This window comes from Balaenoptera ricei, chromosome 8 (genome assembly GCF_028023285.1).
Source record: "Balaenoptera ricei isolate mBalRic1 chromosome 8, mBalRic1.hap2, whole genome shotgun sequence".
Lineage (NCBI taxonomy): Eukaryota > Metazoa > Chordata > Mammalia > Artiodactyla > Balaenopteridae > Balaenoptera > Balaenoptera ricei.
The window spans coordinates 88,542,471-88,555,135 of record NC_082646.1 but is presented as its reverse complement, the minus strand read 5'-3'; the positions used below and the strand labels follow the sequence as shown (position 1 = coordinate 88,555,135).

At 41.1% G+C, this 12,665-nt stretch overlaps 1 protein-coding gene across 2 annotated transcripts in view; it reads left to right on the top strand.

Annotated features, from left to right (window-relative positions):
* Positions 1–2,066: 2,066 nt before the first annotated feature.
* The window catches only part of FBXO3 (F-box protein 3), a 33,364-nt gene continuing 22,765 nt past the window's right edge, over positions 2,067–12,665 (top strand). For both annotated transcript variants that reach the window (XM_059931359.1, XM_059931360.1), the window contains exons 1-3: positions 2,067–2,192; positions 6,603–6,692; positions 8,631–8,794. In XM_059931359.1, coding sequence (XP_059787342.1) covers positions 2,089–2,192; positions 6,603–6,692; positions 8,631–8,794 — 358 coding nt within the window. In that variant the 5' untranslated portion in view covers positions 2,067–2,088. The remainder of the gene's footprint in view (positions 2,193–6,602; positions 6,693–8,630; positions 8,795–12,665) is intronic.

The following is a 12,665-nucleotide window of genomic DNA, read 5'->3' as shown; positions in this document are numbered from 1 at the left end:
GCCTGGTGAGAGAGACAAACAGGGAACAACTGACCTGAATCCAGTTCAATTAATGCTCTAAATATGTGCATAAATAGTTTGGAAATACAGAGATGTAAGCAGAGGGTTTTGTTTTGTTTTGTTTTGTTTTAGTTTTTGGTTTTTGCTGGGTGGCTCTCATTTTACCTGTGGGATTTTAGTTTATGAAGGTGACTGAGTGACGACATGGCAAGATCAATGCCATTGAAAGAAAATTTTTATTACATTTCCCTAGAGAAAGGGGCACATGACACTGTGAAGGTTCCCAGTGGAAGCATCAGGTTTGGGTCAGGAGGCAGAAGCAGGAGCAAGAGGCAAATTTAGGCCAGAGCCTTTATTGGAGTTTGCACTGGGCAGGGCAGAGTAAACAGTTTGGGATTGGCTAATTTGAACAATAAATGGTGGGCTTTGGGCTATAGAGGTGTTCTCTCATTGCCTGGTACCTAGCCCTGAGACAATTTAGGGCAGGGGAAATAGTGGCTCGGTGCGTGACAGTTAGATAAAGGGGGTGGTTGGCTTGCATATGAGAGGTGTGTCCATGTAAGTTGTTTGCTATCTTTAGGAACTAGCTAGCCCTGGGGGGAGGGAGAGCAGTCTCTCCCCAGCCAGCAGGATTTTTAGGATGTCAAAACATCATAAGACACAGAAAATAAAAAATGTAATTAATACAGTGGGGGGGGGGGAAGGAGAGGGGTTATAAAATTAGACAAAACCATAATTATAAAGCATTAATGGCATGGTGAATTGAGGAAATGGAGTGTTTTATTGTTGGGGGTGGGTGGGATGGGAGGGGTAGAATCATTTCCACTTTTCCAAATAGTTAGGAGAAAACTTTCTCCAGGATGTGGAAGAGTTTGGAAAACTTAGTGATGGATGTATACTTAGGCTTGGGAAATTAACATTTATTGACTATCTAGCCAGGCACTTTACACAAATCTTTATTAGCATCCATAAACCACTTTAGGGAATGGTTGGTTTTTAGAGTAAACAAGCTCATAGAACTTAGGTATAGTTAACTAGTCCACCATCTCACTTCTAGTAAATAACAGATGTGTGAAGTTCGAGTCTGACTGGACTCCCCACAGCTGCTTACACCATATTGCCTTTGGAAAGAAACGGAAAAGAAGAAATCTGATAAGTAATGTATTCCTTAGCTCACAATCCATGACACGTCTTCCACCCCCATTTTAATACCATCTTGTCTAAGCTGAAGTGTGGCCATCAAGTGCCTCAATCAAGCCCAGCCGGGTCTCAACCCATCCCTTCACACTGGAAGTACTTAACCCTCCGAGATTAAATCTTGCCAAAAAAAAAAAAAAAAACCACTCCATTTAATATACGCTTTGCATTGCCCTAATAGGCTGAAAAATAACCGTGACAACCGAATTGAGAGCGGCTGACCGTTAGATTCAGACCCCATGCACCGTTTCCTTGGGAGGGCGTTAAAATTATGCCCTCGACGACCATTTCCCTAGTTTGGAAGAAGAGCCTCTAGTTGATTCCCAACTCTGCCCACTACAGAGCGGAAAAGGTTCCTGCTCTGTGCAAGGGACACGCCGGGCGAGGGAAGCTGAAGGGAGAGACGAGGAATTTCTAGGTCGGAAAACGAAGAGAAGCGATGGATTTGGGGGCCAAGGGCAGAGAGAGAACTTACTGTGAGATTTGGGGGCACGCTTCGAGGATACCGGATGTAAAATTTCGCATGAGGGGCTGGAGTGACCCAAGCAGATTTAGTAATAAAGGCTCATAGGGGTCCGGGCTGGGCAAGTTTAGGGACCGGAATGGGAGGAGAGAGACCGGGAGATCTAAGGGTGAGCGTGTGAGCACCTGGCAGAGCTCGCACAGCTTGGCTGAAAAGGTTCCCGAGAAGCAGACGGACGTCACCGTGCGGGCCCTAGACCCGCAGGGCGGTGGGCGGAGCCTTTCAGGGAAGCGCCCATCGGCCTCCCCGTGGGCGGGGCTATCCTGTCGGTTACACAACAAACCTGTGCGATCGGCTAGGGAATGGCGAGGGCGGTGGCGGAGGGGGCGGGCCCGGGGCGGGGCTAGGCCTGCACTGGGCCAGGCAAGATGGCGGCCGTGGAGACAGAGTCGGCGCCCCTGACCCTAGAATCGCTGCCCACCGATCCCCTGCTCCTTATCTTATCCTTCCTGGACTACCGGGACCTAATCAAGTAATGGGACGATGCGCATGGCAGGGGTGGGGTCACGGGTGGGGGAGGAGGCGTAAGGCAAGAGGGACGGAGGCCCGGCTCGCCGACAGGACCTGGACTCCCGTGACAGCCAGGAGGTGACGCCAGGGCCGCCCTGATCCTGCAGAGCCACCCGGGGGCAGGGGCGAGACCGGGGCGGAAAGGGCCCCGCCTTGAGGTTTTCCTCCCGTCCCGGGCCCAGGCCTGAGGAGCGACAACAGCTCTCTATCCCAGGCCTTGGCGAGGCCCAGTTGGAAGGGGGACCAACTGCTCCCCGCTGCCGCCGCGCGGACCTCAGCACCCAGCACCTCCCGGCCCCCGTGGTCTTTGCCCGCTAAGGGCAGCCCTGGCCGCTTTGGAAAAGTCCCTGTCCGGGCCGAGCGCTCTTCTCTGCCTGGGCAGGGAGCCTGCAGAGCCAGGCGCCAAAGTGGGCAGGTGGGACGCCGGAGAGGAGCCAGGCGACCCCCTGACCCCTGGGTGCGACTTATGCGGCAACGTAATATCTGGCAGGGCTCACTTTCGGACTTCTGTGCTAGATAATTGTTTCGCTTTCAGCCTTCCTTCTCACGGTTGCATGTTGGATTTTGTGTTTTGGTACTGACTTCCGGTGGTGCGGTACAGGTGACCATCTTCCCTCCTGTATGCTTTGGGTTTCCCAAGTTACCGGCATCTGTTCCAAAAATAAACACCGGTTGCTGGTAGGGGTGGTTAAATGCCCAGTTCCTTCAGCGCTTGGGACCGTCTGGGATGGTGGAAGAAATGGCGCTGTTTACACCCTTGACAGCTGGTGGCATGGGTCTTTCTTGTGCCACCACATATATTTGCAAAGGAGGCAGAATCGCCCTCTTAAGGATAGGTAGGCGAGATTCATTTTGTTTTGTTTTGTTTTTTGGATTAACCATTGGATTTTAGTCGTTTGCTGATTGTACCCTGTGTTGTCAGGGATCCTTTTAGAAATACAGCCTTCTTGAAGTTACTGGTAGCTGTTGGTTGGTCTAGCTAAGAGGTGACAGAGGGATAATTCCAGTTTCTGGCTGCTATCTATATTAGTACCTGTAGCACTTTTATTTTTCTAGAAAACAAGTTTTTCTCTACTCAGGCTTGTAATAAAGTTTATCTTTTTCTTTCGAAAAGGCTGTTAACAGTTGCAAACTATTTTCATCTGAAATACTCTGTTACTAAAGCCTTTTAGAAATCTAACACATACACACACGCTTTTTGATCTGTGGGCCACATTGCTTCCAGAGTGATTTTTCTAAGACAGGTCTGGCTGTCATCCTCCTTAAAAACCTATAATGCCCCTTGTTATTTACAGATTATAACGTAAACTTCTGGGAGCATTTAAGGCCCTTATTATTTGGCATAGTCTACTCTGGCCAAATAGACCTCTGCCAGCACACTTGTGTTTTTTTGTTCTGTGGCTTAAACTCTTGACCCTGACTGGAATGCTATGCCCCCTTCTTCTCAACCTGGCAAGATGGAATTCCTTTAAGGACCCCCTCTCCTGAGTCCAATCTCTACCCTTCTCCTTTCTCTGCAGAAGGAGAGGTATTTACCATGCCAGATAGATTATGCATTTCTTAAATGTAAAGACTGTCTTGTTTATCTTCGCAGTCACCATTTATTCAACAGATTTTCTTTTTTTGAGTGCCTGCTGTGTGCCAGCCTATTAAATGTTGGGGAAACAATAGTGAACAAGACAGACAAGGCCCCTCTCATAAGCTTACAGTCTAACGGGCAAGATGGAAAACAAGTAAGTGCGTAATTACAAGAGCTGCTGTGTGCTACGAAGGAAGTGAACCAGTTGGTCTGTTAAGGAATTGATTCAAATTGGAAGGAGCTGCCGTATATGACAGATAACATAGAGCAGTCCTGGCAGAAGGAACGGTGTTTTCAGAAGCTGATTGGACAATAGCATAGCCTGTTGGAGGAGCAAGAAGACTGGTGTTGCAGGAATTAGGGAATGATTCACAGGCAGAGAGGCTTGAGAAGAGACTAGTGAGATCATGCAGGACCTTGTAAAACAAGGTGAGGAGATCAGATTTTATTTTAAATGCTTTTGGTAGAAATCAACATTTTAAACAGAAGTGATCCCTCCATAAATGTTTGTGGAAGTGAACTGAGTTGAATACTGTATTAGGGTTCTTGAGAGAAGCAGAACCAATAGAGAGAGAGAGAGAGAGAGAGAGAGTGTGTGTGTGTGTGTGTGTGTGTGTGTATGGTTTTTTATAAGGTATTTGCTCATGAATTATAGAGGCTGAGAAGTCCTACAGTCTGCCAAATGCAAGCTGGAGACCCAAGAAAGCTGGTGGTATAGTTTGAAGGGCTGAGAGCTGGAGAGCTGATGGTGTAGATCCCAGTCTGGGTCTGAAGGCCTGAGAACCAGGAGTGCCGAGGGCAGGAGAAGATCAGTGTCTCAACTTAGCGGTCAGGCAGAGAGCAAATTCAACCTTCCTCTGCCTTTTTGTTCTATTCAGGCCCTCGATGATTGGAAGGTGCCAACCCACATTGGAGAGGGCCATCTGGCTAACTTAGTCCACCAATTCAAATGCTAATCTTTTCTGGCAACATCTCACAGACACATCAAGAAATAATGTTTAGGGGCTTCCCTGGTGGCTCAGTGCTTAAGAATCCGCCTGCCAATGCAGGGGACACGGGTTCGATCCCTGGTCCGGGAACATCCCACATGCCGCAGAGCAACTAAGCCCGTGTGCCACAGCTACTGAGCCTGCGCTCTGGAGCCACGAGCTACAACTACTGAGCCTGCGCGCCTAGAGCCCGTGCTCCGCAACAAGAGAAGCCACTGCAATGAGAAGCCCGCGCACCACAAAGAAGAGTGGCCCCCGCTCACTACAACTAGAGAAAGCCCGCACACAGCAACGAAGACCCAACGCAGCTAATAAATAAATAAATACATAAATAAATAAATAAATAAATAAATAAATATTTTTTTAAAAAATAATGTTTAACCAGCTATCTGGGCATCCCTTAGCCCAGGAAAGTTGACACAAATGCCATAGAATTTTATGCACAGAAAAGTTTCCAGTGTACTGCAACTTCTTTCCTGTAGTTTATAGCCCAAATTTGTCAGGTGTCCTGCCCATTGCTAAGCTCTGAAGGTTATGGTACATATTTGCTGAACTGGATTGGGTTGGATTGAATTAGTCCATTGGGATCATTATGTAATATAAACTGCATAGTTTGAATCTTGCTGTGTATCAGAATTACGTGTGGCACTTTTTAAATATACACATGCCTGAGGTACAGATCTCACCCCATGCCAACTGAGTCAAAAGCTCTAAGACAGTAGTTTTCATCCTTGACTTGCATCAAAAATCACTTTTGGTGCATATTCCAGAGATTCTTTTATGTTAACTCTTGGGACAGTGATGGACTCTGAATTCACAAAACTGGAAGGATTCCTATGTTTGCAAATGTTAGTTTGGGCATCTCCTGAGCTTGGCAGAAAAGGATGAGAATTATGTTTGTATAAAATCTGGAAAATGAACAAAGGCTAATCTGTTTACCATCAGTTGTTTTTTAACATGCCCCACTTATGGCCTTGACAAATCCCATGTGATTTAAGAGTCCCTTAATTGATTAGCTATTGCCCAAGTGAAATCTTTTATACCTACGTTCTATAACTTGTGATTTCTCTTCTGAAAGGATAGAAATGCATTTTTTAAAATCTTAAGTTCATTATTTTTGCAAATTAATTATGTAGGGTAGGATTTACAGGATTCAAGCACTATTGTGTTAGAAATCTCTGTATAAAAAGAAAATTATTTGTTTCTAACATTCCAAATTTTTGAGCAGCTGATACTAACTTGAATAACTATGGATATTGAATCAGAATTGTTGAGAATCTGACACCTTTTATAGGTGGGCTTTCCAATAGTTGCTATAGTTAAAAAGTGTTTTTGGCTGTAATATTTCTTTCTGTTAAGAAACAATTAGAACAAACAAAAGCCCGGTGTATTTAATATCAAATGTCTCACAGATCTTAAAAAGAAAAAGCACTTTGTTTACACCTGAATAACGTTTCTATATGTAGAAATGATTACTGCCCCAATAATAGATATAGGAAAGCTCTTTGATTTGAAACTAACTCCAATGGTTTATATGTTTTATAGACTTTTGTATGAAAATTACAATTGTAGACATTCTGTGGTTTGTGAACTCAAATAGTTAGGATTTCACTACTCACAAGGTAATTATACTAGCTAACATGTTAAACAGGTTTTAGAAAAGATTGTTTTGCAGTTATAAAGGTAGATAGTGGCAGAAAAGCAAAAGGAATAAAACAAAACTTAACATTGAATATTTTCATCTTTACTTTTAAATTGTTTTCTTGTTTTCTTTTATACTAACCGTGAATCTGGTTACTGCCAGTTGTTGCTATGTCAGTCGAAGACTTAGCCAGCTATCAAGTCACGATCCGCTGTGGAGAAGACATTGCAAAAAATACTGGCTGATATCTGAGTGAGTATTTGGGAAATGTATTCTTGAAATTTGGCCCTTGGCTTCCATTAATGCCAGTCTATCCTGATTCTCCTCTCTAACCCTTGTCTCTTTAACTCCTTTGGTGGCCTTTCTTGTGCCTGCCAGTAAATGCAGGTGTTCTCCAAGCTGCTGCCCTTGGCTCACTACTCTTCTCTCTCTGTGAAGTCTCCTGCATGCACTGTTGCACTTTGTAGAGACTACTTGTATGCTTCTAACTCCCAAACCTGAGTGTCCACCCCTAACATTCCCACTGAGCTCCAGATTTCTTTGCACAACCGTCTGCTGGATCTTTCCACTGGATGACCCACAGGGTTCACTGAATTCAGTAAATTTTAATAAATTTGATAGAATAAAAGGGTAGATGACAGAAGGTGGGAGTTGGGAAAGATGAAAGAGGGTAGGATTGCTAGTATCTTTTTCTTAGGTTGAGGGGAGTCAGGCAGTGACTGAAGTTGGTGAAGCAAGACATAGAGGTTTAAATATATTATTTAAACCTGCAAGCTACTCAACAGAACTAAAAATTAATAACAGAGCCTCCAAACATTGGGAGGAGGAAGAATGGGGAAGAGGGAATTTTAAGTATTGCTATATCCTGATCTTTTACTTTGGAGTATCAGTAGATAGATATAAAATTGATAAACCAAGAACTAGAGGCATAAACATTTAGAATTATAGAGATAACTTCCAGAAATAACTAAAGATTCCTTTGAGAGGTTGGACTTAGAACAGGAGACTGCCTAGTTTTTCATCTTAAGTTCTTTAGTACTTTTTGGTTTTAATAATATATATGTATATTACTTAGATTAATAAAAAGATACTTCCCTTCCACCACTGCCCCCACCCCGAAAAACACACGCACATGTATACAACACCCTGAATTGTTCTTTTCCCCGTCCCTAAACCTGATCCTCCTGCATTCATATCTTCATAGCAGTACCATCCATCCCGCCCTCCAAGCCAGAAACAGGAATCATTCTAGATCTCTTTTCTCCTTCTGTCCCTACGTTCATTCAGTTACCAGGCTTTTCTGATTTTAGCCCCTGTATATTTCTTGAATCTTTCTTCTCATTTCATCTAGCCACCACAGTTTTAGCTCAGTTCATCATCTCTTACCAAGACTGCTGCAAAACCCTTCCAGTCCGTCTCTGTGGCTCTAGTGTACACCCTTCCCAAATCACAACCACAATTCTGCTCTTTTAACTCTCCTGTTAAAACTCTTCAGTGGCTCTCCATTCCCTACAGGATAAGGTCAACCTCATTAGTATGTTACCTTAAGGCCCTTTCTGGCTGCCTTATCCTGTACCATTTCTGACTCTTAAATTTATACTTCCTTCTTTCTCCCTGATTAGATTATACATTTTTGAAGGCAAAAAATGTGCCTTACTGTTAATGTCCTCAGTGACTAAGTAGACAGTAAATGTTTGTGGAATTGTACCAAATAGGAATGTTGAATCATGTGATTCCTTTGATATGCTATATGATTCTCTAGCTAATCCAATGTAGATAAGCTAGATTAATATTATTGTATCATTAGATTCTAAATATTCTCTAAAATAGAAAAATTAAATATATGTTTAAAAATTGTGTAACTGGTATGTTTTTAGGAGTAAGTTGAAATTCATATCCCATATACTATTCACATTATATCTTATCAAGGATTAGAAAACTTAGGAAAAAAAATAAGTAGAAAGTAAGAAAATAAGTGACTCATAATCCCACCATGCCAGCAGTAACTTGTTAAATTTTTTGATGTATGTGTCACTTTTTGTTATCTAGTCTTCATTTGTAGCTAAAATAAATGAAAATGAAGACAAAAGTAACCACAAATTCCCAAAAAAGTATGTTGGTATAAGTGTCTAAAATATATGCTAATTTCATTTCAAAAGATTTTTAATTTTATTTTTTAAATCTATTTAGGGAAGAGAAAACACAGAAGAACCAGTGTTGGAAATCCCTCTTCATTGATACTTACTCTGATGTAGGAAGATATATTGACCATTATGCTGCTATTAAAAAGGCCTGGGATGATCTCAAGAAATATTTGGAACCCAGATGTCCTCGTATGGTTTTATCTCTGAAAGGTATTGGGAATGCAGGGTCTCCCTTCCCCATTTTAGTTACATAGCATAAATAGGTTAAATAACTTTGGTTTCTATCATCTGTGCTAATCTGTGCTAATCCAGCATTATCTGTAATTCACCATTCACATTTGGTCAAGCACGTAGAAAGCCTAATTTGCTAAAAGGACCCTGGTTCTAGTGCTTGCCCTATTTTTGCCTACCTCAGCATCCCCATGATTATTAGAAGTGAAAGCTGAACTCTTTTTATCCTTACATTTGTTTTACATAAAGAAACTAGTAATGTTATTGCTTGAGGATAACTTGTAATTTCTTTTAAAAGACTTTTTTTTTTAATTGAAAAATTGCCTGCTGTATCAACCCTCTTCCCTCTTTTTAGTACAAGTAAATGTTTATAGACAATCTAATATTTGAAAGACCAAATATTACAGACCGGGTCTTTAAGCATGTAGGAGCAGCATAATAGAGTAGGGAAAACTTTTGTCCCTATTTTGACATTTACAGAATAACGAAAACTAAGATTTGAACTGAGGTCTATTTGACCCCAGAATCTATGCTCTCTCTACTATACTATTATTGTCCAATTTTGGCAAGAAATATTAACAAGCTATTTCCCATTACTTTGATTTTTAAATTTATGCCCAAGAAATACATAAATGGACTGCAGATATATTGCTACTTATCTGCTTTAGCCTCCAAGTTTTTTTCAAGTTTCTCCACTAAAAGGAATTTTATATGTGTTTTGGTTTTTCTAAGCTGAAATTGGGATCAGTTCTTCTCAAATGTATACCTTTTGAACTAAGGACTCTTTTGAAACGGCATTCCATTTACATTTCATATTTCTGCTGTACGTTTCCATGCAAATATGAATTTCATACAAATCATGATTGCATGACCAGGTACTTAAAACTGAATTGCTAGGAGGTAGAAGAAAGAATGATTTGGTAGAGAGAGTACAGCTTTGAAAGAAAGTACCCTTGATTCATATTTTTAATAGCTTTTTTCCTTGGAAGAAAAGAAAAATATTATCCACTTGGTGTGTGGGGTTAAATAATTTCAAGAGGAAAATAATTCAGAAAATAGGTATTTGGTAATGATAAGTAAAATATGTAAGGGTTTGCAATAGCTGTTATTTATTAAACACAAAGCTAGGTACTAAGCTAAGTACTGTATATTATTCCATTTAAGTTGCCAAAATCCTATGAGGTAGGTAATTACTATTCTCATTTTATAGGTGAGCTACCTGAGGCATAAAAGGCTAAGTAAGTTGTTTGCCATCACAAAGGAGAGCAGAGCCAGGATTTGAATATAGGGCTGACTCCAGAGATGTGGTCTTACCAGCTGTTGAAGGGAGAGAAGACCTATCCTATTTTGTTTAGAATGTTTTAGGAGTCTTAGAGAGCTAGTCTAATATTAGAATATTTGGAATATGGGAATATAGACATGGTTCTCCTTTGAGGCACAGAGCTACCAGGAAAGGAAGAAACTAAGGATACATAGCAGCTTCTTCCTTTTTCCTTTTTCTTTATTTTTTTTAGTTTTTAATTTTTTGAGGGGACACTCGATTGGTATTCCCAGGCTCCCTGCTCACTGATTTGTACTTAATGGTTGAAGGTGAGGTTGTCAGAGAATTCCTTGTCAGCCCCTGTTTTACTCCCAGGCACCAGTTCTCTGGGGTCTTTGCCATGAATTGGAATAGGACAAAGGCTCTGATATCTAGAAAGCTGGGGATTCTATTAATGTAGACCTATGAGTTTTAGGACTGAATCAGGAAACTAGCTGCTCATCTCAGGGGCCATAGTCCCTGACTCAGTTTCAAGGGTATAGAGATAACAGATAGGAAGGAAACTTGGAAAGCAAATAGGCACTGGGTTTGGGAAAATTTTTATTAAGTATCTTGAAATTATAGTATATTGATGTACATTCTACCAATCTATCTCATGGTATATATCACATATCTTTGAATTTCATATTAACCTTAAGTATTGGCTTAAAATTTTAGAGTCAGAAGGGACTTCTAGAGATCATTTAGACCAGGGATTAGCAAACTTTTCCTTTAAATGACCAGATAGTAAGTATTTTAGGCTTTGAAGGACAGATGGCCTCTGTCACAACTATTTAACTCTGCTATTGTGGGAAAGCAGCCATAGACAATACAACAACAAATGGGTGTAGCAATGTTCCAAGAAAACTTTATTTATGGAAATAGGCCACAGGCCAGAATTTGGCCTGCAGGCTGTAGTTTGTGGATCCCTGATTTATACCAGCCCTTTCATTTTACAGGTGAAGGAACGGGCTCAGAGAGTTTAGGTGACTTATTCAGGGTCCCATAGCTAGTGAGTAACAGAGATAGAACTCTAATCTAGGTTTCTTGGCTCCTCGTAATCTTTTCACTGCTTCCTCATACAAATAGGCTAGGGGCAAGGGAAGTACATAAACGCTTATTGTATGCCAGGAAAGCACTTTATTAAGCACATGAAGCTTATTTAATCCTCACTGTAATTCTCTCCGGTAGGTGGTATTATCTTCTGTTTTGCAGATGAGGAAACTGGATTAAAGAGATGAAATAACTTGCCAGAGATCACAGTCAGTCTAGTCATCCCTTGGTATCCACCGGGGATTGGTTTCAGGACCTGCTGAGGATATTGAAATATGCAGATGCTCAAGTCCCATAGTTGACCCTTTGTATCCTTGAGTTCCACATCCGGATACAGAAAGCCAGCTGTAATTGGTAGAGCTGAGATTTGACCCTGGTCTGTCTGGCTCCCAAATTCTATTATAGTAGGATGCCCCTCTAAACATATTTCCTTATATTTGTCTTTTGCCATGTTTGCTTGTTGTTATTTTACTTTTTTTCCTGCCTTGCTCTCTTTTCAAGAAATTCTTGGTTTCTTAATGTTACATGTTAAATGTCCAACATGTAGCACTAACTATATAAATATTAGTGTTTTTTTTCTCATTCACCTTCTGATTCAGGCAGCTATTCAGCTTGTTTTCTTTTTTTGTATTGAACTTTTTAAAAAATAAACTTTTCATTTTGTAGTAATTTTAGATTACAAGGCAGTTGCAAAGATAGTACAGAGAATTTCTGTACACCCCTCACCCAGTTTCAGTTTCCCCTAACGTACCAACCCATGGGACATTTGTCAAACTAAAGTCTTCACTGGCACATTACTACTAACTAAATTCTAGACTTTATTCAGAATTCACCAGATTTTCCATCAGTGGAATCCTTTTTCAATTCCTGCATCCAGTCCAGAATACGACATTGCATTTAGCTGTCATGTCTCCTTAGTGTCCTCTGGTCTGTGGACACTTCCCAGTCTTTCTTTGTCTTTCACACCGTTGACAGTTTGAAGGAGTACTGGTCAGGTATTTTGCAGAATGTCCCTCAAACTGACTTTGTCTAAAGTATTACTCATGATTAGATTGGAGTAATGTGTTTTCAGGTTACCAGCAAGGTGAGGTGTCTCTCTCATCACATAGCTGGGGGTGTGTGATATCCACAGCCTATCACTAGTGATGTTAACCAACCTATAGAAATGTGCACAGATCATAAGTGTACAACTCAGTGAATTGTCAAAAGGTGAACGTGCCCATTGTAACACCTGTCAGGCCAAGAAGTAGAATAATTATGTGTACCTAGAACCCTCCGTCTTTCTCAGGGGTAACCACTATCCTGATTGCTAATGCCACTGAGTAGTTTTCTCTCTTTTTGAACTTTATATAATTGGCATGATTAAGTATGTTTTTTGCGTGAATTATTTCTGTTTCATTTTGTGAGATTCAGCAGTGTTGTGTGTAACAATATTTTGTTCATTTTTGTTACAGTATAAATACTATGTTATATGATTAGACCACAATTTATACATTC